Here is a 23,928-nt window from a genome sequence, read left to right as displayed (position 1 = left end):
AACCGTAACGAATTATGAGAATCAGAGAATCCGTTTACATCCACATCTTTCACTAAAGTCCAGTCAAATACCAGACCTGCAAGGGTGCTGAAGGTGTTTCCTGTTAAAGAAGGAAAAGCAGAAGAGTCATGGTTGACTTTTCCTTATGCTCAAACAAGTGACTGATGCAATGTAACAGTTGGAATTGAGGACATTTGCATATTTTCTACTCTGATCAAAACACGCTGGGCATAATGGTTATTGGACAGCTCCTGGCAGCTGAATTAGCTGGTACAAAACCAACAGGCATTTCATTACAGAATACGCCACATTCTTCGACAGTCTACCTAAAATAATGAATCTAAAGGCCACAGTCAGCGAAACATGAAACCATAGAGCCTTAAAGTGAACTCCGTTTTCAATGACGTTTGGTATATATGATCTCTTTCGACTTGAGTAACCTAACAATAAGATAGAACTTTCGATAATCATTTCCAGATTTATATATTTTTTACAAATTGTAATTTCAACATTGGCCACCAATGTTTTTTCGTCGCAGTGCATTCTGGGTAGTGATGTTAAATGGGGATGTTCCCGACACCTGTTTTTAGCAGTAGCCACAGTAGCAGCCCCTGGCAGCGATGAACGCTGTTCAGCCATTTCAGTTCGAGCCGGAGTGTGATCAGGGAAATGAGAGTGAAGACACAAGAAATGAGGATGAAGATGACTGGTGTGAAGAAACTCAAGTTGGTCATATTCAGTGGTGTATTTGTAGCTACTGCTAAGGTGGGCTGATCAAGGTATGTGGCCAGCGCCTCCTGTCTTTCACGCCTTTTTGCTCAGCTTTCGCATGTCACACGCGGCCATTTAGGCTCCTTGTGAGGAAAGAATAAAAAGGAAGAATCTGGGCTGAAGTGTCGAGAACACAGCCGCGGATCTTTCGGCACCTCAACTCTTCCAACCACATCCTCCCACCGTTTCCTCAACCTTCTCTCTCTGGGAAAGCTTGGAATGCTTACCTCCTTTTTTTGCATTCCGTCCTGATTGGAAATTGCATCCAAAAGCGGCGCAGTACGGTATTTTTAACTCTTTTTGCTGACGATAAAAGCTGGTTGCAAGTGGGTTGCTTAGCGCCGCAGAGAGCAGCAACGTAACAATCTTACAACACCCATTCTACGTCATCATTCCCAGAATGCTTTGCGCACGCTAAAACATGGCGACGATAGTGGATCAAATTATGGTCTAAAAAAATCTTTTTTTATTTTTTTATTATAGGAGTAAATTATAAATATATGCCACTGTATTTCAGTAGTAGTGGTCAGTAGTTGTAAAATTAAATTTGTCATTTCAATCGGAGCTCACTTTAAAAAGAAAGCATCAGACTGTAGTCATAGTTCATTTAGTTAAGTGACCTTGTCTTAAATGGAACCAGGAGACAAAAACCGACAAAACCAGGTCATAGGCACAGTTTGACAAGATCCAACACTGTTCTGATACATCTTTACAGCAACAACTAAGCAATAGATGAGTGTTATGAACTCGGGGACGAAAATGTTATATACTTACAAAACCCAATTCCAATAAAATTGGGACATTGTGTAAAACGTGAATAAAAACAGAATATGATTTGCAAATCCTTTTCAACCTGTATTTAATTGAATACACTACAAAGACAAGATATTTACTGTTCAAATTGATAAAACCTTTTTTTAAATTGCAAAAATTCTCTCATTTTAGATTTGATGCCTGCAACACGTTCCCAAAACAGCTGGGAAACCACTGTGCTACATCACCTTTTCTTTTAACAACACTCAATAAGCTTTTGGGAACTGGGGACACTAATGGTTGAAGCTTTCTAGGTGGAATTCCTTTCCATTCTTGTTTTATATACAACTTCGGTTGCTCAGCAGTCCGGGTTCTCCGTTGTCTTATTTTGCACTCAATAATGCACCACAAATTTTCAATGGGAGACAGGTCTAGACTGCAGAAAGGCCAGTCTAGTACTCACACTCTTTTACTAAGAAGCCACACTGTTCTAACACGTGCAGAATGTGGCTTGGCATTGTCTTACTGAGATAAGCATGGATGTCCCTGAAAAGGTCATTGCTTGGATGGTAGCATATGATGCTCCAAAACTTCTATGTACCTTTCAAAATTGAACGGTGCCTCACAGATGTGCAAGTTACCCATGTCATGGGCACTAACAAACACACCCATACAATCACAGAGAGTTCTGCGCTGATAACAATCCGGATGGTCCTTTTCCTTTTTGGCCCAGAGGACACAAAATAAATGACTCCCAAAAACTATTTGAAATGTGGACTCGTCAGACCACAGTACACTTTTCCACTTTGCATCAGTCCATCTCAGATGAGCTCGGGACCAGAGAAACCGGTGGCATTTTTGGTTGTTGTTGATATATCGCTTTGCATGGTAGAGTTTTAACTTGCATTTGTAGATGTAGCGACGAACAGTATTAAGTGACAATGGTTTTCTGAAGTGGTCTTGAGCCCACGTGGCAATATTCAATATAATGATAACAGTTTTTATACATAATGAGGCCAGTTTTTAATGCAGCAGCACCTGAGCGATCGAAGGCATTCAATGTTGGTTTTCGGTCTTGCCGCTTACATGCAGAAATTTCTCCAGATTCTCTGAATCTTTTGTTGATATTATGGACCGTAGATGATGAAATCCCTAAATTCCTTGCAACTGTGCATTGAGAAACGTTCTTAAACTGTTGGATTATTTGCCAACGCAGTTGTTCACAAAGTGGTGAACCTCTACCCATCCTTGCTTGTGAACAACTGAGCCTTGAGGGGATGCTCCTTGTATATCCAATCATGACACTCACCTGTTTCCAATCAACCTGTTCATCTGTGGAATGTTCCAAACAGAAGGTTTATGAGCATCCCTCAACTTTCATTGCCAGTCCCAGCTTTTTGGAAAGTTTTGCAGGCATCAAATTCAAAATGAGAGAATATTTGCACACACAAAAAAAATATTTCATCAGATTGAACATTGAATATCTTGTCTTTGTAGTGTATTCAGTTGAATATAGGTTGAAAAATATTGTAAAAATCATTATTTTAGTTTTTATTTACGTTTTACACAGCGTCCCAACTTCATTGAAATTGGGTTTTGTATATTCATCAAGAACAGTCTGGATGTGCTAACTAACTCCGTTAAGGGAGTATTTAACAAAGCTCCAGCAGGCTATAATGAGAGGAAGCTTAAATCATGTGCACCTTCAGAGTCCAGTGCATTAATTTCGAGTGCAAGGGGTGAATCCTCCAGATGTAGCTCTCTGGTGGTGGACACAATGGTAACGTCATAGATCACGTCGACGATTGCATCACAGCGCAGTACCTGTCCTGTTACTGTAAATAGAGGAGGGCAACACACTTTAGATACAAAGCACAACTACTAAAAAAGCTCAAATGGGTTTGAGCTGATAACAGCATAGAAATGTACTTGAATCATGTACTGTATATACAGTAGTTGTGTAGGTATGATTTGGTCAACGGCTAGAGAAGCATGTTTTAGAAAAAGACCTTTGAAACAGATGTGAGAGGACCAGTACGCATTTGCTATTTTAATTACAATGCCCATCAAGCTTCATAACTGCACGGGGGGGGGGGGGGGGCACAGCATTATAAAGCTACAAACCTCAGGTGTACACAAGAATGTGTTTTGCTTTAAACTAATGCACTCAAATATAGAAATACTAATGCATATGTTAAAACAGGAGTAAAAAAACCTGACATTTTAAAACAAATTAATAGTGTGAGAAATGTGCTAATGAAAACAGTATAACTGGGCAGGAAAATAAATTATTTTAACTTCATGTCTGGCTGGACTATTGCTTAATACTACAGTGCATTTAAATACAGGTAGACTGCGTGTACTTTTTTGCTCCACTGAGCATGTTTTTTCTAGAGGGAAAAAGAGAAATGTGTGCTGGTTTTCACATTATGTGTATGTTATCCAGTATTTTCAACAAAGCAATATACAGTGATACGGAAATTATTCAGACCCCCTTACATTTTTCACTTCGTTATATTGCACAGCCATAAGTATTCACACCCTTTGTTCAGTATTTACCGTATTTTCACGACCATAAGGCGCATTTAAAAGGCTTAAATTTTCTCCAAAATGGACTAGCAGAAATTATACAGTGGGTGTGGAAAGTATTCAGACCCCCTTAAATTTTTCACTCTGTTATATTGCAGCCATTTGCTAAAATCATTTGTTAGTTTTTTTCCCTCAACGTACACACAGCACCCCAGATTGACAGTAAAAAAGAAGAGCCTTGGTGAGTGAGGTAAAGAAGAACCCAAAGATCGCTTAAACCTAATTGAGCATCTCTGGAGAGACCTGAAAATGGCTGTCCACCAACATTCACCATCCAACCTGACAGAACTGTAGAGGGATTTGCAAGTAGGAGCAATGATGCCGGCATTTTCCTGTTTTCTCCACTTGCGCACCATGGATTCGCTGATCTTGAATTCTCTCGCGGCTGCTCGATTCCCATGTTCCTCCGCGTAACTGATAGCTTGCAGTTTAAACTCTGCTTCGTAAGCGTGTCTCTTCGTAGGTGCCATTTTCGGGGGTCCTTAGCCAAACCGATGTTGTTTTGCACAATGCACATACCGGCACTATATACCTACTGGGGACGTGCCTTTAGCGTCCTCTTTCACGCGCACTCTTCCCCCTTTAACGTCCGCATGCTGTCCTCAGTCACGTCCGCCTTTCCTCTATATAAGCAGCGTGTCGACAGGAAATGCTCCCAGTCAGTCAACCGGCGCGCTCATCAAAGTCACACAACATCATTTACAGATTTTGGAACTCTGTGCACACATAAGGCGCGCCGCATTATAAGGCTCCCCATTCATTTTGGAGAAAATGTAAGACTTTTAAGTGCACCTTATGGTCGTGAAAATACGGTAAATACTGAACAAAGGCTGTGAATACTTATGGCTGTGCAATATAACAGAGTGAAAAATTTAAGGGGGTCTGAATACTTTGCATACCCACTGTATATTGCAGGGTTAAAGAAAATCGCAATGTCATTTTTTTCCCAATAATTTACAGCCCTATTTCCAATGATATTTACCAACATCTTCAGCCAGAATGATGCTGGTCAACCTGGAGGGCTGCGTGGAAAGAGCTTGAAGGACCGCTCTCCTGGAGCAGCCTCGGCCAGTTTCTTCATCTATGGGCAGGACGCTCGCTACTTCTGGTCGTGTTGATTTCCTGGAAGAACAGGACTACACTGAATACTGTATATTGGTCAAGCACAGGAAGGTTAAGGAACTTTTCTCACCATCCTCGAAAGGAACATTGCAAACATTCAGGAAGAAAATTTACAGTGAAGGCCTAGACTGCATAGCGAATTCCGAAATGGCACTGAGCTCTTTCTATACCGCTCAATCGTTCTACTGTCTGATTAATGCATTTCAATAATTCACCATTTTCTCTATTTTATAGTCTTGGACATTTACATTTCCAGAACAGCAGCCTCTGAGATATGGCAAAAAAAGCATTTTGCCATGCTTTCATTTCCACATTCCAAAAAAAAAGGACAGCGCAAAAGGTCAAAAGCACTCAATGCCGAAAAGCTAATAATATCCATCCATTCATTTTCCGTGTGTTGTTTTTGGGATGTTGGAGGAAACCAGCGTACCCAGAGAAAAACCACACAGGCACGGGAAGAACATGCAAACTAAACACAGGCGAAGCCGGATTTGAACCCATGTCCTCAAAACTGTGAGACAAACGTGCTAACCAGTCGTACAACATGCCAAGCTAACAATATATAAAAACTAATATTTTTCTGATCCTTGCATCAAATCAGAAGACTATAAAAAAAATAAATGGCCCCTGATAGTAAATTGGTTCTCCACCCCTGTATTAAACCAAATGGCCAAGGTGGTTCAGTGAGATAAGACAAGTTGCAACTTTTTGAGTCAGTCTGTTAGGACTTGGTATGCAAGATGGCTATTTCAAAACACACTATGGATTGAAGTATGGAGATTGGGACTTGTTGGTGAAGAGACATTACCTCCAAACAGAGCCAAGTAGAGTAGCCAAAAATTGTACTCAAGTAGCGAATACAAATAACTCCTCAAAAAAAAAATACAGTACTTGAGTTAGTGAGTACTTAAAGAAAATGAAAAAAAAGTTACTAGGTAACTGGTGAGCATAAGTAACAGCATCAAATAGACATGTAAATTACACATGTGCAATGTCAGATATTTCCCACAAAATCGCAAATGGACAAAAAATAAAAATGTTTCCTCCCACATTCCAAAAACATGCATGGTAGGTTATTTGAAGACACTAAATTGCCCGTAGGCGTGAATGTGAGTGTGAATGGTTGTATGTATGTGCCCTGCGATTGGCTGGCAACCAGTTCAGGGTGTACCCCGCCTCCTGCCCGAAGATAGTTGGGATTGGCTCCAGCACTCCCGCGACCCTTGTGAGGATAAGCGGCTCAGAAAATGGATGGATGGATGGATGGATGGACGGTTTAAGTCATTCAAGCCTTACTGACCATAGACTCCCAGTGCAAGTCCAATATTAATATAATCTATATAAACTAACAAAGGTTCTTCTTTTGGCTATAGGAGAGTGCTCACCATGAGTGTACTTCTCCTCGAGGTTATTTCCTGGGAGGAGACAGTGGCTGCTCTTATAAAGTCTAATGTACACGAACAAAAGTGACACAGCGAATGTTGATGGACAAAGAAAGCTATACTGGCCAGAGATGTTTTTCGGGCTATTTTGGTCACACGCGGGCTCTCTCGCCCTCCCAAAGTGACACCCCGCAGATGCTGTGACCACGTGCAGGCAGGGTGTAATATGACACTCCCTCTGCGAGCATGTCCACTTTTTCTCCCTACTCACCATCTGTAGCAACCTTCAGTGGTTTCCAGTGTGAAGTTAATTCGTGTAACTCTGGCAAGTGGCAGCAGCACTTTGGGCATATTTAGCTTGGAGCAGCAAGTGTTTTGAAAAACGCCGAGAAATGACAGCCAAACTAAAGCGAACTGGTTCATTGTCAGCATTTCCGCTCAATGGGACTTATTGGTAGCGACACTAAAAGGAATAGAAACCGCAACAAACTTATTCCGCCTCATTAAAATACTGCAATCGATATAATCGTTGCGGGGTTGTGGTTTTCCATTTAAAAAAAATTATTAAAAAAAAAAAAAAACATGCACCTAAGCTAATACGAGCTGAGTACCCGCCATTAACAACTATTGGACTTCTGAGCATGCCGGGACTGAAGAAACGTCACACTCCAGCAACAATGACGCGTTTTCTTAAAGGTACAGTCGCATTTATTTCACGCTCGACAACTTGCTCGCTCTCAATGCATTAATGAGTCATGATTTGGCACCCCCAATTGTATCCCCTCTCCCAATTTGGACTCATCACGTTTACCGTACTTGAAAAAATTTAAGACCCATTTCACTCAATATAACTCATTGATCATCTTTTAAACAAACCATTCAACATCAAATATCGCTAAATTAAGAAGAAAAAAAATATATTTAAAACATATATTTTTTTTATGGATCCCCTGATAAGCATCGGCTTTCCCTTTCATACAGTACAAGTGCAATAACATGAAACTTGTTTCAGATGTACTGTTATTTTCTCCCACTTGGGTGAAGCACCCCGGTAACTTTAAAATTGAAATGGCTAACATCCATCCATCATTAGGGTGGTGCGCAAGCTGGAGCCTTTCCTAGCTGACTCCGGGCGAGAGGCGCAGTACACCCAAAATGGCCACCAGCCACAGATGTGCTAACCAGTCGTTCACCGTGCCGCCGATGGCTAACTTGCTAACATATATTATCAACCGATCGCTAATGAAGGCAATGGGGATAGTTTTGTCGAGAATGTTGAGTGTTGAATCTTGAGCTCTGTTTCTGGACACTGCAGATCGCGACTAAAAGTCTGGCTGTCTGTTCAATATCCCCACCAGCCTTTTGCCACTCACTACTGAGCAAGTACCTGTATATGTAATGCGAGCTAAAATTTATTCTGAAAATGTGGAGCACAATGACCATATATTATTTTCTCTGGCGTTTAGAGAAGGCCTTAGAAGATAAACCAATACGTTGCCAAATTCTAATGATCCATTCTGAGTTCAGTGTATACCATTTGCTCCTCCACTTTGAAGTCACTGCAGTTATGCACCTCCCACTGTGGTTTTCTCTTTAGAGAGATGCACAGCTTAATTAGCGGATGTACTGTGGTTGTGAAGGGTTTCACACCACTCTCCTTTGCCAATTGTGACATAAGCCTTTGTCTGAGACAGATTACACTACAATATAGTTCAAAAGAAAACAGCCCATCACCATCAGGCATAGAGTTCCAATAAGATGCATGAATTATTATAAATAATTGGAAAAATCTACACATACAAGACGTTGACACTATGTGCTTAGTGTGCTTAGATTGTCTTAAATCCTTCACCAGCACACGGATGACAATGAAGAATGAAACGCAAAAAGTTTGATTTATTTCGACAAGGCAGCGCTATTTAAGCTTCACATTTCATTAATGCACTTCACATTGTTATGTAAGGATAGAATGATATAAAGTCTGAGGTTTTAAAAAACTACCTGAATGTGGTATTCAATCAGCACTTCACCTAAAGGCTCCATTTTTTTTTCCATTGAAAGGAAGAACTACCTGTTATGCCTGCACCTTAGATTGATGTTTGTGTGAGTTCTTCGTTTCAATCAGTCACAGTGAAGCTTGGGAACCAATGATTAGAGATAGTTGTCACAGTCAAAAAGAAAAACAAAACTGTATTCTACGGTAAAGTTCAAACCATCAAACTTGACTGTAAGCAACTGTTATCCATTTTATAAACAACATTTAATAGAAAACCGCTGAAGATGACAGTGCCCTACATGTAAAGCAATCCACCAAGCCAAACAGGATCGTTGCACTAATTTAAAATGATGAACCCTGAATGTTTGCCAACTGCAGGGCGCAGACCCGATGAACCAAGCCAAATCGTAAAGATGTCTGTCACTTTGTGAAGACAGTAGGTCAGCAAAACACTGTTGTTTAAGTGTTACATTTAAAGTTGCTGTGTATATAATCATTCCATTCATGAAAATCTTTGGTAGATGATATCATTCAGAAAAAGACTGCTGCATCCCAAGTGTTTCCTCATCTGGCATGCATGGGCAGCACTGTCCTTCCAGCAAAGTTATTTACTTGGCGGCCTGACTTGACTCAGTGCACACAAATGGGCGCACTAGGCCATAACACTAAATACTTACTCAATATCAAACTATGGGATCAATTTCCACCAGAAATGTAATAGGCTTTAGTTTGGAAAGTATAGAGCTCTAAGGCCAGCGTGGTGAGAGGCAAAGTATGACCAGACATAACAATGCCTGTTACAATGCAGTGAAATACAAATTGGCCTCTGGGAACTATTTTGTGCACACTGACAAATGTAAGGAAGTGAAACCGTCTCAAATGATCACCATGGTACAACTTGATGTGAATGTGATGTTGTGAGTAAGGAGCCTAATCCATTTCATATTACATTGGTTTGCCTGAAATAAAACGTTGAGAAGCAAATGTTCTGATCTGTGTCATTAGACTTAAAACAATGAGAAGTCACCTTCCAGCTTCCTTTGGGATTAAGTCAGTCAATGCAATACAGTATTTGTAATGGCTAGTTTACACAAGCCTGTGGTATTTAGAGCGCTTGCATTGGAGAGCGTTTTGGCAGGCTTGCCATTTCATTACAACTTGAAAAACTTTACAAGACACAGCTGGGGAGTTATTTTTTACCACATACATATGGGTCTTAATTTCCTGTGGTGACGCCAGCCCCCCAACAGAGCAACAATCTGCTTTCGCTGCTTTCTGCAATTGTCACTATGTTGCGGAGTATGGAAGATGTGACATTAACTGGTCATGTTATTGGTACAGCACAAGTAGAGAACAGAATTTCTACAGCAGCAAAGTTTGCAGTAGTAGCATGTAAGAACAATAATATCAAAGAAAAACAAATTCCTTGTTGTGTTTTTAATGTTAAAATATAATTATTATTGTTATCCATCAATTTTTTTATTTATTTAAAAAAAGAAAAAATCATAAAGCACATTATTATTTCTTGGTTGGGATGTAAAATTACAGTTATTTACTGACAAATAGTTTCATTTGTGTTATGTTATGCTTGATTGATTTCTGATTTTTCAGAGAAACCCTATGAGACAGTTTAAATTTCAGTACAACAAAGTGAATTCAGTTTGAAATTCCTAATTTCTTTTGAAAATGGTAAAATGTAGTAACTGAAAATAATAAAAAACTAAATAAAATAAAACAGTCTGATAAAGGACATCACGATCCTGTAATGTCTCTTCTCGTTAAATTTGCGGCGCACTGTATGTACTTTATTTACATACAGTCCCCTCCAAACGTATTGGAACGGCAAGGTCAATTCCTTTGTTTTTGTTGTATACAGAAGACATTTGGGTTTCAGATCAAAAGATAAATATGAGACAAAAGTTCAGAATTCCAGCTTTTATTTCATGGTATGTACATCTAGATGTGTTAAACAACTCAGGACAGAGCACCTTTTGTTTGAACCCACCCACTTTTCAAGTGAGCAAAAGTACTGGAACAGAGATGATTGAATTAACTGAAAGTGAATAACATAATATTTGGTGGCATAACAATGCATACAAAATACAACGAAAAAACAGGAATTGACCTTGCCGTTTTTTGGAGGGCACTGTACATTGACTGCATCAGGCAATGAGACTGAGCAGATTGAGAGCAGTAGTGTGAGTGGCAACTGCACATGAATATTTCATACTATGTGAAAAGATTTGACTGACAAACATTATGTCCTATATACAGAAGTATATAAGCATTGTGTATCACATGTAACCGTTGAAAATGGAAAAACGCCAGCAATACTAGCAGCAGTGGTGTGACAGTTATACATATATAACGTATAAACACAATACAGTATAATACAATGCATATGCTGTACATACAGGTAGATGCAGATGTGAATGTAAACAAAACCAGCAAGAAGCAGGAATAAGCAGTGGCATTATGCAGTATGTGACGACTATACAGTTGGAGTGACAAGTTTACATACACTCATCATGGACATGAAATTCAAATTAATTTGGGGCTTTGAATGATTTATTTGAGCAATTTTTTTTTAAATACGGGTGGTATGAGTATACTCGTCAATTATTTACAAAAACAAAACAAAAATAATTTTCAGCACTCATTTGAATGTATTTTAGATTTTGAGTTTATTTAAATTGCTTGGTTTCCAAAGCGTAGCCCATACATGTTTAAAAGGGTTGAGGTCGGGGCTTTGAGAAGGCCATTATCCATTCTAAAATCAGTTGATGTATGTTTGTGTTACAGGAATGCCGATTATGTTTCAATCGTCTAGCTGTTGACTTGAATTATTCCATCCACTTTGCGCAGTGCACCAGTACCACTGGCAGCTGCAGAGCATGATGCTACCACCAGTGACAGTGTGTACTGTAGTATAGTGTTCTTTGAATTCAAACCTTACCTTGACTCCAATATGCTTCTTGTCACTATGGTCAAATAGCTCAATCATTTTCTTGTCTGATAAACAAATGTTTCTCTAGAGTACGTTTTGCCTATACGCAATGTCAGATGCAAATTTCAGTCAAGCTTGAAGGTGTTGATTTTGGAGCAGGGGCTTCTTTATTGGTCAGCACCCACTCAGTCCATGGCGATGTAAAACTTGCTACACCCTGGATAGTGGTGTTCCAAAAGTTTCCAATTCATTGCAGACTTATTGGTGTTTCCTGGGTTGTTGCTAACACACTAAGCTGAAAGACGGTTGACGACCTCAAAATTTTTCGCATTCACCTCAAATCAACAGCAAGCCAAGGAAATGTAGACACATTTGGGTGTTCCAGCAGGACAGCACAAAACAAATTGTGGAATGGATAAAGCAGCTTCTGGAATGACCTTCTCAAAGCTCTGACATCAAACCTATTAGACATTGTCAGACTATGCTTAAAAGCTGGGACCATGCTAGGATACCAACCAATTAAAATGAGCTGTACCAATTCTGCCACAGAGTGGTTACATTTCCAGCCAGAATTATGCCAGAACTTTGTTGATGGCTACAACATGTGACTGGTAGAGGTAAACAAGTTAAAGGACATTGAACCAAAAATTGGTTTAATAGGGGGACCTGTGTTTCGAATGGTTACCCTGTATGGTTCGAGAAAAAACAGAAAAGAAAGGAAATTCTAATGTGTACACCAAATGTCCCACCAAATTTAAAACTCATTAAAGATGCATGTTGCATAATCATTCAACCCTGGAAAAAGAATAGTTAAAATCAATAATTAAAAATTATATAAATTATAAATTAATACTACATTCACTATATGTAAACGTTTTACCACAACTATGCATTGATTAACAATATATATAATGAAAATGGCAAGATTAATTATTCATAAATACATTCTTGTGTGGAGGCCATTAATAGTAGTGTTAGTTGTCAGTGCCGGCTGAAGCCTTTATGGGGCCCTAAGCAACATTTTATTTGTGGCCCCTCTCCCACCATTGCAGTGTCACCACTTCTGCTTGTATACAACCATACAGGTGTTACATTTGCATATGGGATAAAGGAGGACCAAGGATTTTGATTGTATTTTTTCTTTCATTGATGAATTCATTCATTTCTTCCTTCTTGTTTAACACAAGCACAAGCAGCCACTCAGTTTGCTTATGCCTTGGGACGGTTTGGTTGGTTGAAAAGTGTGACAGAAGCAGGAAAGAAGGACTTACAATATCTTACCTTTGAAGCAGTCTGTCAATGAATGAGCTGATTAAGCAAAGCAAAGGAAATGTATTGATATAGCGCATTTCATACACAAGGTAACTCAATGTGCTTTACACGATTAAAAGCATTTAAAAACAAAGAGAGAAAAAAAAGTACAATTAAAACAGCGTACAGTGCAAGAAATATCATTTAAAAGAGGAAATGCTCTAAAAGGCATGAGAAAAAAAGAAGAGTTTTTAACCTGGACTTAAAAACATTCACACTTCGGGCTGATGTCACTTATGTAGGCAACTTATTCCATTTGTGTGCAGCATAATAGCAAAATGCTGCTTCACCATATTTGCTTTGGACTCTGTGCTTCACTATTTGACCTGAGTCTGTCGATCTCAGAGCCCTACTGGGTTTATATTCCATTAGCATTTCTTTCATGTATTCAGGACCTAAACCATCCATCCATCCATCCATTTTCTGAGCCGCTTCTCCTCACTAGGGTCGTGGGCGTGCTGGAGCCTATCCCAGCTGTCATCGGGCAGGAGGCGGGGTACACCCTGAACTGATTGCCAGCCAATCGCAGGGCACATACAAACAAACAACCATTTGCACTCACAGTCACACTTACGGGCAATTTTAGAGTCTCCAATTAATGCATGTTTTTGGGATGTGGGAGGAAACCGGAGTGCCCGGAGAAAACCCACGCAGGCACGGGGGGAACATGCAAACTCCACACAGGCGGGACCGGGGATTGAACCCGGGTCCTCAGAACTGTGAGGCAGACGCTCTAACCAGTCGTCGACCGTGCCGAACCTAAACCATTTAATGATTTATAGACCAGTAGCAGAACTTTAAAATCTATTCTAAAGCTGACTGGAAGCCAGTGTAAAGACTGGCGTAATATGCTCTGATCTCTTTGTTCTGGTCAGAACCCAAGCTCCAGCATTCTGAATGAGCTGCAGCTGTTTAATGCTCTTTTTGGGAAGTCCAGTCAGAAGACCATTACAATAGTCAAGTCACTTGAGATAAAAGCACGGATGAGCTTCTCCTTGTCTCCTTGACACATGCAAGCCTTCACTCTGGATATGTTCTTCAGAAGGTAGAAGGCAGTTTTAGTAATTGATTTGGTATGACTGTTGAAAGTCAGGTCGGAATCTATCAGAACACCAATGTTTCGGACTTGGTCTTTGGTTTTTAAAGAGAGTGATTCCTGGTATTTACTAACAGCAATCCTCTTTTCTTTATTGCCAAAAACAATTATCTCAGTTTTGTTGTGGTTTAATTGAAGAAAATTTTGGCTCATCCAGTTAGTTAGTCCAGATTAGTGTGTTGGTGTCCTGCATTGGTCAGAAGTCATTGTCCATCTGAGATGAAAGCTTTGTTGTCATTCTCCTCTCCCCCGTCTCCTTTAGTAACTCCAGGGGACATCCCAGGGCAAAGCTATATATTACATACTTTATACATATGGTAATTTTGTTGAGATGTGCATGCAATGATCAGATAACAAATTACAATCAAGAATATCCCTTTAGATTACCTCGCACAAACCAATGTGGCCAACGAGAAGTGATACACCTGTTTAAACAAAGACATAAGCACAGACCAATGTACCTAACAATGGACAGATAACATCCACCACGCCTGCTACATTATGGGGGAGGGGGCAGGGTATTGGGGGGTAGGTGGTAGTCACTGATGTCACTACAACTGACATCAGTTTTGGGGATTATTATGAGGAGGACTTAATCAATTAGAAATTGCGCAAGTCACCATTCAAGCATGCATGAATGAGAAATCACAATAGTGTGGGTGAAATTACATCTCTCAAATCAATGTGTGTTAGATGATGTTATCTCATGGGCTGAGAGCCACAACAGCACTCGGGGTTTCTTGCCCCAGCACAGAAAGGGGAGGTCAACTACTGTGGGAGGACAATTAGTTTGGTTTCTACCTACAGCACAATGACATCCCTCCTGTCAGAGGCAGTAAATGTTCTTAACCTACACTTCTAGGGTTCAGTCACAAGAATTCAACCACACAGATTTTTACTTATTTTATTAATGTGTGTTTATTTTTTATTTAATTTTTTATGTGAGATTTGGAAGAAAACTGCATAAATAGTTGTTGGAATTTCACAAGTGATAATTCGCCTGTGAATACACAAGTGTGTTGCAAAATAGGTGTTACTGCCATTTTACTATATCTGTGCAATATCCCCTCATATGCTGATGTTTTCATTTTCCTTTCTTTGTGAGGTCTGCTATCTAATGGGTGTCGACTGGCTACATTTCACAACGACAACAGCTTCCCCAAGGATTAGTCAGTTCCAGAGCTCCTTAGGTCCTGTTACCAATAAGTAGACCTACGTCATACATCTGCCTCCAATTGTGTGACAACCAGTGGCATTTAATCTGGAAAAGATTATTTGGAAAAAATGTTTAGGTAGGCTACATATTGTATCATGACAACTATAATACTCTCATACTGTCTGATGTACTTTTGGTAAAACATACTACATACTTCAAAGTTATTGAACCAGTAAGGCCAATTCCTTTATTTTTGCTGTAGACATGACAGTTGGCCACATATGGGTTTGACAAAAAGATGAATACGAGGCAAGTGATCATCACTTCAATTTTTATTTTCAGGTAGATCTGATAGACTACTTATTTGACTCGAACTGATCTGGTTGCGGCAGCATGGTAGAGTGGTTTATACATCTGCCTCACAGTTCTGAGTTGGTGGGTTTAGATTAAGGCTCTGGTCTTTGTGGCGTTTTCATGTTCTTTTTATGCTTTTGTGGGTTTTATTCAGGTATTGCAACTATCTCCCACATTCCAAAAACATGTTTCTTGGGTTAACTGAAGACTAAATTGTCCATAGGTGTACTGTAAATATGAGTGTGGATGGTTTGTATGTGGCTGGCTGGATGCCAGCCAATTGCAGGGCAGATGCTATGTCTTGAGCAAACATACGTCTAGGGCATACACCGCTTCTCGCCCAAAGTCAGCTGGGATAGGAAAGTGGTACAGAAAATGGATGGATGGATGATTTCATTGCAAATCCTAGCATTAACTCTCTGAAGCCTGTGTCTCATTAACATCACCAAACGTTTTTTTTTTCCTTTCTTCCTTTATGGCATTTTTCCAGGCGTTTCCAACAGCCTCCTTCAGCTGTTGTCTGTTTTTTTTTTTTTTTTTTTTGAGCGGGGGCGGTAGTCCCTCTGGTCTACTCTTGAGCAGGTAAAATGCATGCTGTAAAGCACAGGTGTCAAACTCGAGGCCCGGGGGGCAGATCCGGCCCGTTATATCATTTTATGTGGCCCGCAAAAGGAAATCGTATGCATCGTCTTCGTTTCTTGCTAAAAAGATTGTAAGCATTTTTTTTTGCCAATCTGCCTTTTTCAAGTAATAGTTGAACGAACCGTTTTCACTGAGTTCTGATTTCAAAACTAGTTATGCATCAATTTGTTATCTATATGTAATAATATGCAGTGATCATACATTTATATGGGTTCACAGTCATAAAGGTCATGTGAGGGAAACCATAACTACGATTTGGCCGGCGACAAATATGAGTTTGACACCCTTGCTGTAAAGGGTTTAAGTCTGGAACCATTGGAGATTGACTTGGCCTGTCAAAAACCTAAAACCATTTCCTCTGATGAACTCTTGTCTTGGCAGTGGGTTTTGCTGCATAATGAAGGAACTCCCAATCAGTTTGGTTGCATATTTCTTTTGGCAGACAAAATGTTTTGTAGACTCCTGAGTTCATTTTAGTGCTGCTACCCTGTTACATCAACAAATATTAATGAGTCAGTCCCAGAAGATGACACGCAAGACCAAACTTGTGTAAGGTGAATGCAGAATGATCGATTAGCTTATTAATTTTACAACAAATAACAACTGAGCTAAGCTACAGCTTTTATGTTTGGGATTATGACCAGATAATTTTTTTCTCTCTGCTTTAGCCTTATCATTATTGTGGTAAAGTTTTATCTTTCGCTCATCGTTCATTAAAACTGTCCAAAATTGTTCAAGCTTGTATCTGTACTTTTTGGCATATTCCAACTAGGCCTTCCTATTCTTCTTGCTAATGAGTGTTTTGCACCTTCTAGTGTACTGTAGCAGCTGTACTATTTGTTCCTAACCTTTGCTAGTGTCTTCTGAAGGTTGTTACTAATGTCTCTAACAGTTGTTTGAGGGTCATTCTTTAAAGCTTTCAAAATGTTTCTGTTTTCAGCAGCTGTTGTTTTCCTTGATACCAGTTACTTAGTACACCAGCATTTTAGTTCTTCTTCAGGGCACTACAAATGGTTGTATTGGCTATGGCCAATGTGAGTGCAATAGCTCTGATTGATTTTCCATCTTCTCAGTTTAACAGTTGCTTGCTTTTTTCCACACTTTGACAAGCTCTTTGTTTTTCATGTGGTTACACCTATAACCAGTATGAATAAAATCTTCAGGAGAAAAACCCAAATTTGAAACTGATCGTAGACATTCAGAGCTAACCATTTTTTTAATAATCAAGGTAATAAGAGAAACCTGGGCAACAGAAGCACCTGTTATTCACATGTTCCAATGCTTTCACTCACATAAAAAAATGAGTGGGTTCAAACAAAAGATGTTATCTTCTAAAGTTTTATGATGATTCAGATGTAAATAAGGCCTCACTGTTCCTTTACATTTGTAGGGACAGGTATATTGCATATAACCTCACAGAACATGGGGCAAAACCCCCCAAATCTTGTCATATACCAGTTACAGGGACTCAAATCTTTCCTACGCCACACAACAAAGAAAGGACTGGGAGAAGGAGCCCATTCAGACAATGTTACAGACACACAATGGAAATAGCAATAAAAATAGCATTGCGAGGATGATCATACATATTTATACATACGTATACATAAATCTTTTTTCCACTGTAACTTTGTCAAGACAGGTCAGTTGACACTTAAACTGTATCATAGTGGCAGGATCTAATGTATACTCAAAATCTACAGTAGTCTTTGTTTTATTTATTTTTATTTATTTACTTTCACAATGCAACAAAATAAATATAATAACATAACCAAAATCATAGGAAGAGATTGTGCTTGTGATACCAGAAAATCTAGTGGGGTTTATAAGATCATCTCACCTCTTTGTGAATTTGAAGCTAAAGACACATACAAATACAAAAATTACCTGCATGCAGTATACAATGAAAGTAAGGAAATTAAGAGAAAAATGTGCATTTATTGTAGCATGTATATGAGCGGGAGGGTGTTTGCGAGGTTTATTCTGAGATTACATTTGAAAGTATTTAGTGAAGTTGACATTTTAATATATTTGTTTCATATGAGCCCCCCTGTACCTTACGGAGAATTGGCAGCGCTAAACGTGAAAACATTGGGAGATGTAACCGATGTGCATATCTTGTACTGAAGTTCTGAACAGCTGGACTCTTGAACTAGAAGAAGGCTCTACAGGGCAGAGAAAACGGATATTCGAGTGCTGGGGTGTACATTTGATTATAGAGACAAATCTCATTATTCTGGACATGCATTTATAGGTAGCCTCGTGTGTATTTAATCGCAATGAACAAAGAACCTCTGTAAGGGGCCCACTTTGATTAATATGGGGCTTCTGCTGCATCTGCCCACAGATCTGACCGTTGACCCACTGTTGCCTGTTTAAGTCACTTTAATTACCGAGAAGATCAAAGTAAAAGACAACACAAATCTGCATGAATGGTTCAGTATAGTACTTGAAATCCATTTTTAAAATGCAAGCAGAATCACCAATTTAGCACATACAATTTGTAAAGGTCGATTTACAGTCAATGAACAGTCATATTTATCTTAAAATTGCTCTATCTTCATTACGTTCTCCTATTTGTAACAAACATCCGCTATTATATTTTGCAGAGACGGTAGTGGCATACATAAATCATTGCAAAGCGTTGCCAGTAATAGAACTGTTGGTCGGGGTTTGCACCCCCGCCCCCCGCCCCCTCACCCCTCCTCGCTTAGTTAAAAAAAAAAAAAAAAAAAAAAAGGCCAGGGCGCTCCCAACCCGCTCGGAAGTGGACCTCTCTCACATTTTTACGCACAAGTTTCATTCGGAAGCACAGCAGCTCTGCAGGTTTGAGATCAAGGTAGGAAGAAATACTTTGTGCACCATGGAATCTGGAGCCCTTTGCGATGGGACAACAGCAGCAATGCGGGAAATAGCTGTTGATATTTGTCGCTCTGCTAGTTCCATGTAGATCTTGCATGCTTGGTTATCAACTTGTAATTAGCGCTCAAATGTTGTGTTCTCCCCACAGTCTGTAGAAAAGTACAATTTCCCATTTTTACTGAAATATTCGTGTTGAAATGGTCTGTTTCTACTCACCCGGTGTGTGAAATTCATTGCCAGCCGTCTTAATGAACTTCTTATAGTAGGCCTAGACTGTGTTTGAGCGATCGAAAATCCAAAACAAGGTTTGCACGTGTGGTCTTACGTGAACGCGCTGCTTCTATCTCGGTTAGGGTCAGCTTTTGAGAAAATACCCAACAATTTAATGCTCATTCCACCTGACTGTCCAAAGAAATTACGAACTTTGAATACTCGTGACACTTGTTTGGGTATTTTTAGATCTTCCTTCACTATAGTAAGGCTACACAGCAAGGGGCAATGTGCCTTTTAAACTGAGCAGAGATCTGGTAAAATAATTTTGTACCCGCTGCGCACAAAGCCGACATTGATTCCCTAAGTGGTACTGCAGCAGTGCACTTTCGTGTTCCACCGTAGTTTAAGGTAGTGAAACAGATGTTACATATATTTTAATGACATGAAAATCACTACAGAGACTTCTAGATTGTAATACTTTTCGAATGGAAACTGCAATTAAAGGTTACAATTTTTAGTGTTCATTAAATAAACACTTGATCACAAGTTGTTTAAAATAAGAAATGCATTGGATATGTCATGTGTGGCTGGGGTTTTAAAAGCTTACTGTCGTTACAGCATCTCCATGCTCCATGCTTCTAAGATCAATAGACAAAGCTCTTTCTGACATTTGTCACAACTATCTGCTACCTCTTTTACAATCCTGGTTTCCATGAGAACCAAGAACTTGTGAAATTAAGGCTGCTTTAAACATTTGAGGCAGGACTCTCAACTGTTTAGTCACCCTGACCAGGTATTTATTTTATGAACCACATCTATCCATCCAATTTCTGAGCCGCTTATCCTCACTAGGATCGCGGGAGTGCTGGAGCCAATCCCAGCCGTCATCGGGCAGGAGGCGGGGTACACCCTGAACTGGTTGCCAGCCAATCGCAGGGCACATAGAAACAAACAACCATTCACACTCACATTCACACCTATGGGCAATTTAGAGTCTTCAAATAACCTACCATGCATGTTTTTGGGATGTGGGAGGAAACCGGAGTGCCCAGAGAAAACCCACCCAGGCACGGCGAGAACATGCAAACTCCACACAGGCGGGGTCGGGGATTGAACCCCGGACCTCAGAACTGTGAGGCAGACGCTATAACCAGTCGGCTACCGTGCCGCCTGAATCTATTAAGATAAAATGTCACAAATGTAGACAGTTTAGTAGACAACGCAAATATACCGCTACCAGCAGCAAAACAAACAAACAAATAAATGACAGGAAAAGCAAAATAGAAAACACCTGGTCTTCAGGTCAAAGTTTAGAATCACTTAGATTCTAAACTTTGTGCTGCTTGCCTACCTGTAGACAGTCTTCATACGAAGAAAACATCCGTCAAATTCATGTCTTGCGATACGAGAATTCATGACTTAGAACGTCATGCTAAGTGTGTGCTGGCCATGTAAACTTTATGGTTTATGTTATTTATTATGTGAGCTGTTCAGGGAGCAAGCGATCCAAGGATTTGTTGCGTCATAATGTTTTTCTGTTTCTCTACTGTTCATAAGCAACTGAAGATTTTTGCTGTGTTATTGTTTTCCATATTTCCCTGTCTGCCTTACATTTTGTCTGAATCTCACGTGATTAAATATAAACCATAGACTTGTAATCCCCGTGGCACCAAAAAATAGCCCTAGAGAAAACAGTATTTGGCAGACTATCAAAGTTTTTATGTCAAATAAAGACTTTTGAACTATTAATATGTCACAATTTATCATTTCCACAGGCCAATAGAAACACTTGGGTTTTTGTCTGGAATCCAACTGGAAAACCATTGTTGTCTTCTACCTCTACACACAAAATGAATGCACAGAGAGTTGTTTTGTGTTTGTGTTGGGTGGTGCTGTGCATGCACACTTGCCTTACCCAGAAGGACTGCACAGGTGTGGACTGCCCAGATCTACAGAACTGCATTGAAACCATCCTAGACCCAGGTGGCTGCTGCCCCACCTGTACACAAAGAGGCTGCTCCTGTCAAGGTTACCAGTACTACGACTGTGTTCAAGCAGGCTTCCGCAAAGGGAAAGTCCCAGAAGGGGAATCTTACTTTGTGGATTTTGGAAGCACTGAATGTGGTTGTCCCGAGGGAGGAGGGAAGATAAGTTGCCATTTTATCGAGTGCCCTGAAATTCCCCACAACTGCATTGATATTTTACAGCCTGCAGATGGATGTCCCCAATGTGGGCAAATTGGCTGTGCCCATGGCAACAAGAAGTTTGAAGCGGGAGACACCTTTCAGATAGACCAGTGTCAGTTTTGCCACTGTCCAAATGAAGGGGGTAAGCTAATGTGCTCGCCTATTCCTGGCTGTGAGCTCCAAAGTGTTAATAAACCCACACAGGTTTCTACCACTGAGAACACCAAAGCTTCGAAAGGCACTAACAGCTATACCTCCGAAACCAAGTTAGTGCTGGAAAACACACTTCCACTGTATAAGCCAGATCCACCCAATTTTGGCACAGAGGATTATGACTACTCACAGGCTGAGCTGACATCTTTCCCGATCCCAAATCTGGCCCAACCGACTTCAGTTCCATTCGCTTACCCCGAGACAATCTCCACCTCAAATGATGACAGAAAAAAGGCGCTGAGGAATCAACCCAAAAAATTTGAAACAGAAAAGAGCACTGAGGATGATGACATGCATAACCAGGATCCATCAAGCACAACGACTCAAAAAGAAACATCAACACTTCGAACAACAACAACAACCACACAAAGAGTGACACTGGAGAACCACAGACAACAGCAGATAAGTGAAGGAAATGGCAGTACAACAACCGTGGTGCAGCACATGGCACACAACATGGATGGGAGGCACTTTAGCGACCACAAACAGAGTCAAGGTAGTCGTATCAAGAATCATGATATGCTTCATTCTGGCAGCCTTAATGGACAAGAACAAGTTTCAATGGACCACAGGCAAACTATTGATGAGGAGGATCGGGGCTCGCAGCCCAAAATCCAGCTCCAGCTCCAGCCCACCAGGATAACTCCCTTCAGGATGAGGGAGGATGGCGAGCAACCCCAAAGACAACTACAAAACCTCTCCAACTACCAACCCCAGGATGTTTATAGAGAGGTAGAAGGTAAGTGTTTTTTCCTCTCTCCATATCTGTTGAACAATATGACATGCCTATGAGGTAGCACTTACATACAAAATACAGTGTACTCATTTGGACCCCCAGCAAGGACAATGTGGGGTCGCAACGATTGTGACATATTCATGTGACACATACGTTATCTCACATCCTTTCTTTTGAGGAGGAATTCATAATCATGCTACTCAAACTGGGAGTGGTTCTGGAAAAGCAATACAATTGTGCATGAACAATGTGTTTTCCTCAGATAGCATTTATCTAACTCTGGCTAAAGTGGAAAGGATTTACAATCATGAGTAGGGATGGGAATCAAAAACGTTTTGGGGGGGAGAACCGGTTTCCTAGGAATAATTTATTTGCTTGTCGCTTATCGATTAATCTTTTGTCACAGTGTTGGTAAGATTACTTGGGAAATTTAGTTGATTATGCTTTCAAGTTACCCTGTTGAACATGTAATAGTGTAACTATTTCAATTGCTTTCTCAAAGTAATATAAAAAAATACATTTGATTACATTTTGATTGTTCGTCTATGGCTGCAACTAATGATTATTTTAGTAATTGATTATTCTGTCAATAATTTTTTGATTAATGGTGAATCATTTGAAAAAAAATGTCCCTCCTTTAATCAAAAACAGGATGTTATTTCAAATTGACAATGCAGAAAATACACAAACATGAATTGATTATTATTCCATTAATGGTTTGGTCTGTAACACCCGTCTGAAAATCAGCAAGAATGTTGATGATTGCTTTCCAAAGTACAATAAATTTGACAATGTCTTATTTTGATTAAACACAAACAATCAGTCTTTTTTATAATAAATATAATTATTAATATATACTGCTTTATTATAATAATAAATATAAATACAGTGGAACCTTGATCGAGCAACTAATAGGGGCGGGGAGTCGTCCGATGTAGCCGATTGTCCGTTACATTGAAGCACTTTCTTTCGAGGCCGTATGCACCCATATTCCTGATTTTTTTTACCTGCCCTTAAAAGCCAAGTAAAGTACAAAGTTATTGTAAATAAATATTAAAAAACTTGAAAATATTTGAAAGTTTCAGATTTAATCCAAGTTTACCATGCCGGTGTGCTTGGTCATGGAGACATTATTGACATATAGTACTCATCATAGGCGAGTCGCTTTCATGAGCCGTGAGAAATTAGTGTGCTTCCTAGTTATAAATCTGTTGCCAAAGGCAAACGACTTGACAAAAAAACTTTGACTGCACCAAAAATAGCATATTCCAGACTCCAGAGACTTGTGTTTTGTATTCCTCAGAGTTAACACCGCAGCCATGCCGCTCTTTCTCTACTCTATGTACAATAGATATAACCATCATCACATGGTTGCCACGTCAATGCGCCACATTCAACGTTCAACGTAGGCACGTCTCATTGAATTGGATCTAGTAATATTCAAACTGTATCTGTGACCTGGAAATACGTTAATCCCATTCTCTGCCTGCATTGCGCCACGGCGCCAGTGAACAACAGCAGCCAATTCTGGAACTAACAGACTTTGTCAACGACATTTTAAGTGGCAAATGAAAATTATTTTTAAACACATTGTTCAGT

The 23,928-nt window shown here is 39.8% G+C and overlaps 2 protein-coding genes across 4 annotated transcripts in view; one reads left to right on the top strand and one right to left on the bottom strand.

The window, feature by feature from the left end:
• Positions 1–7,301, bottom strand: part of nup210 (nucleoporin 210) — a 54,824-nt gene extending 47,523 nt beyond the window's left edge. Inside the window, exons 1-4 of the mRNA XM_061794275.1 lie at positions 6,889–7,301; positions 5,096–5,235; positions 3,228–3,359; positions 4–100 (exon numbers count right to left, since the gene is read on the bottom strand). Of these exons, the coding sequence (XP_061650259.1) occupies positions 4–100; positions 3,228–3,359; positions 5,096–5,235; positions 6,889–7,049 (530 nt within the window). The 5' untranslated portion in view covers positions 7,050–7,301. The remainder of the gene's footprint in view (positions 1–3; positions 101–3,227; positions 3,360–5,095; positions 5,236–6,888) is intronic.
• An 11,558-nt stretch (positions 7,302–18,859) lies between these two features.
• fbln2 (fibulin 2) overlaps positions 18,860–23,928 on the top strand; it is a 38,289-nt gene continuing 33,220 nt past the window's right edge. For all 3 annotated transcript variants that reach the window (XM_061794260.1, XM_061794251.1, XM_061794241.1), the window contains exons 1-2: positions 18,860–18,958; positions 20,970–22,332. In XM_061794260.1, the coding sequence (XP_061650244.1) occupies positions 21,045–22,332 (1,288 nt within the window). In that variant the 5' untranslated portion in view covers positions 18,860–18,958; positions 20,970–21,044. The remainder of the gene's footprint in view (positions 18,959–20,969; positions 22,333–23,928) is intronic.

This window comes from Phyllopteryx taeniolatus, chromosome 1 (genome assembly GCF_024500385.1).
Source record: "Phyllopteryx taeniolatus isolate TA_2022b chromosome 1, UOR_Ptae_1.2, whole genome shotgun sequence".
NCBI classification, from domain to species: domain Eukaryota; kingdom Metazoa; phylum Chordata; class Actinopteri; order Syngnathiformes; family Syngnathidae; genus Phyllopteryx; species Phyllopteryx taeniolatus.
Note: the sequence above shows the minus strand (reverse complement) of the source record. Positions and strands in the feature narration are given on the sequence as shown.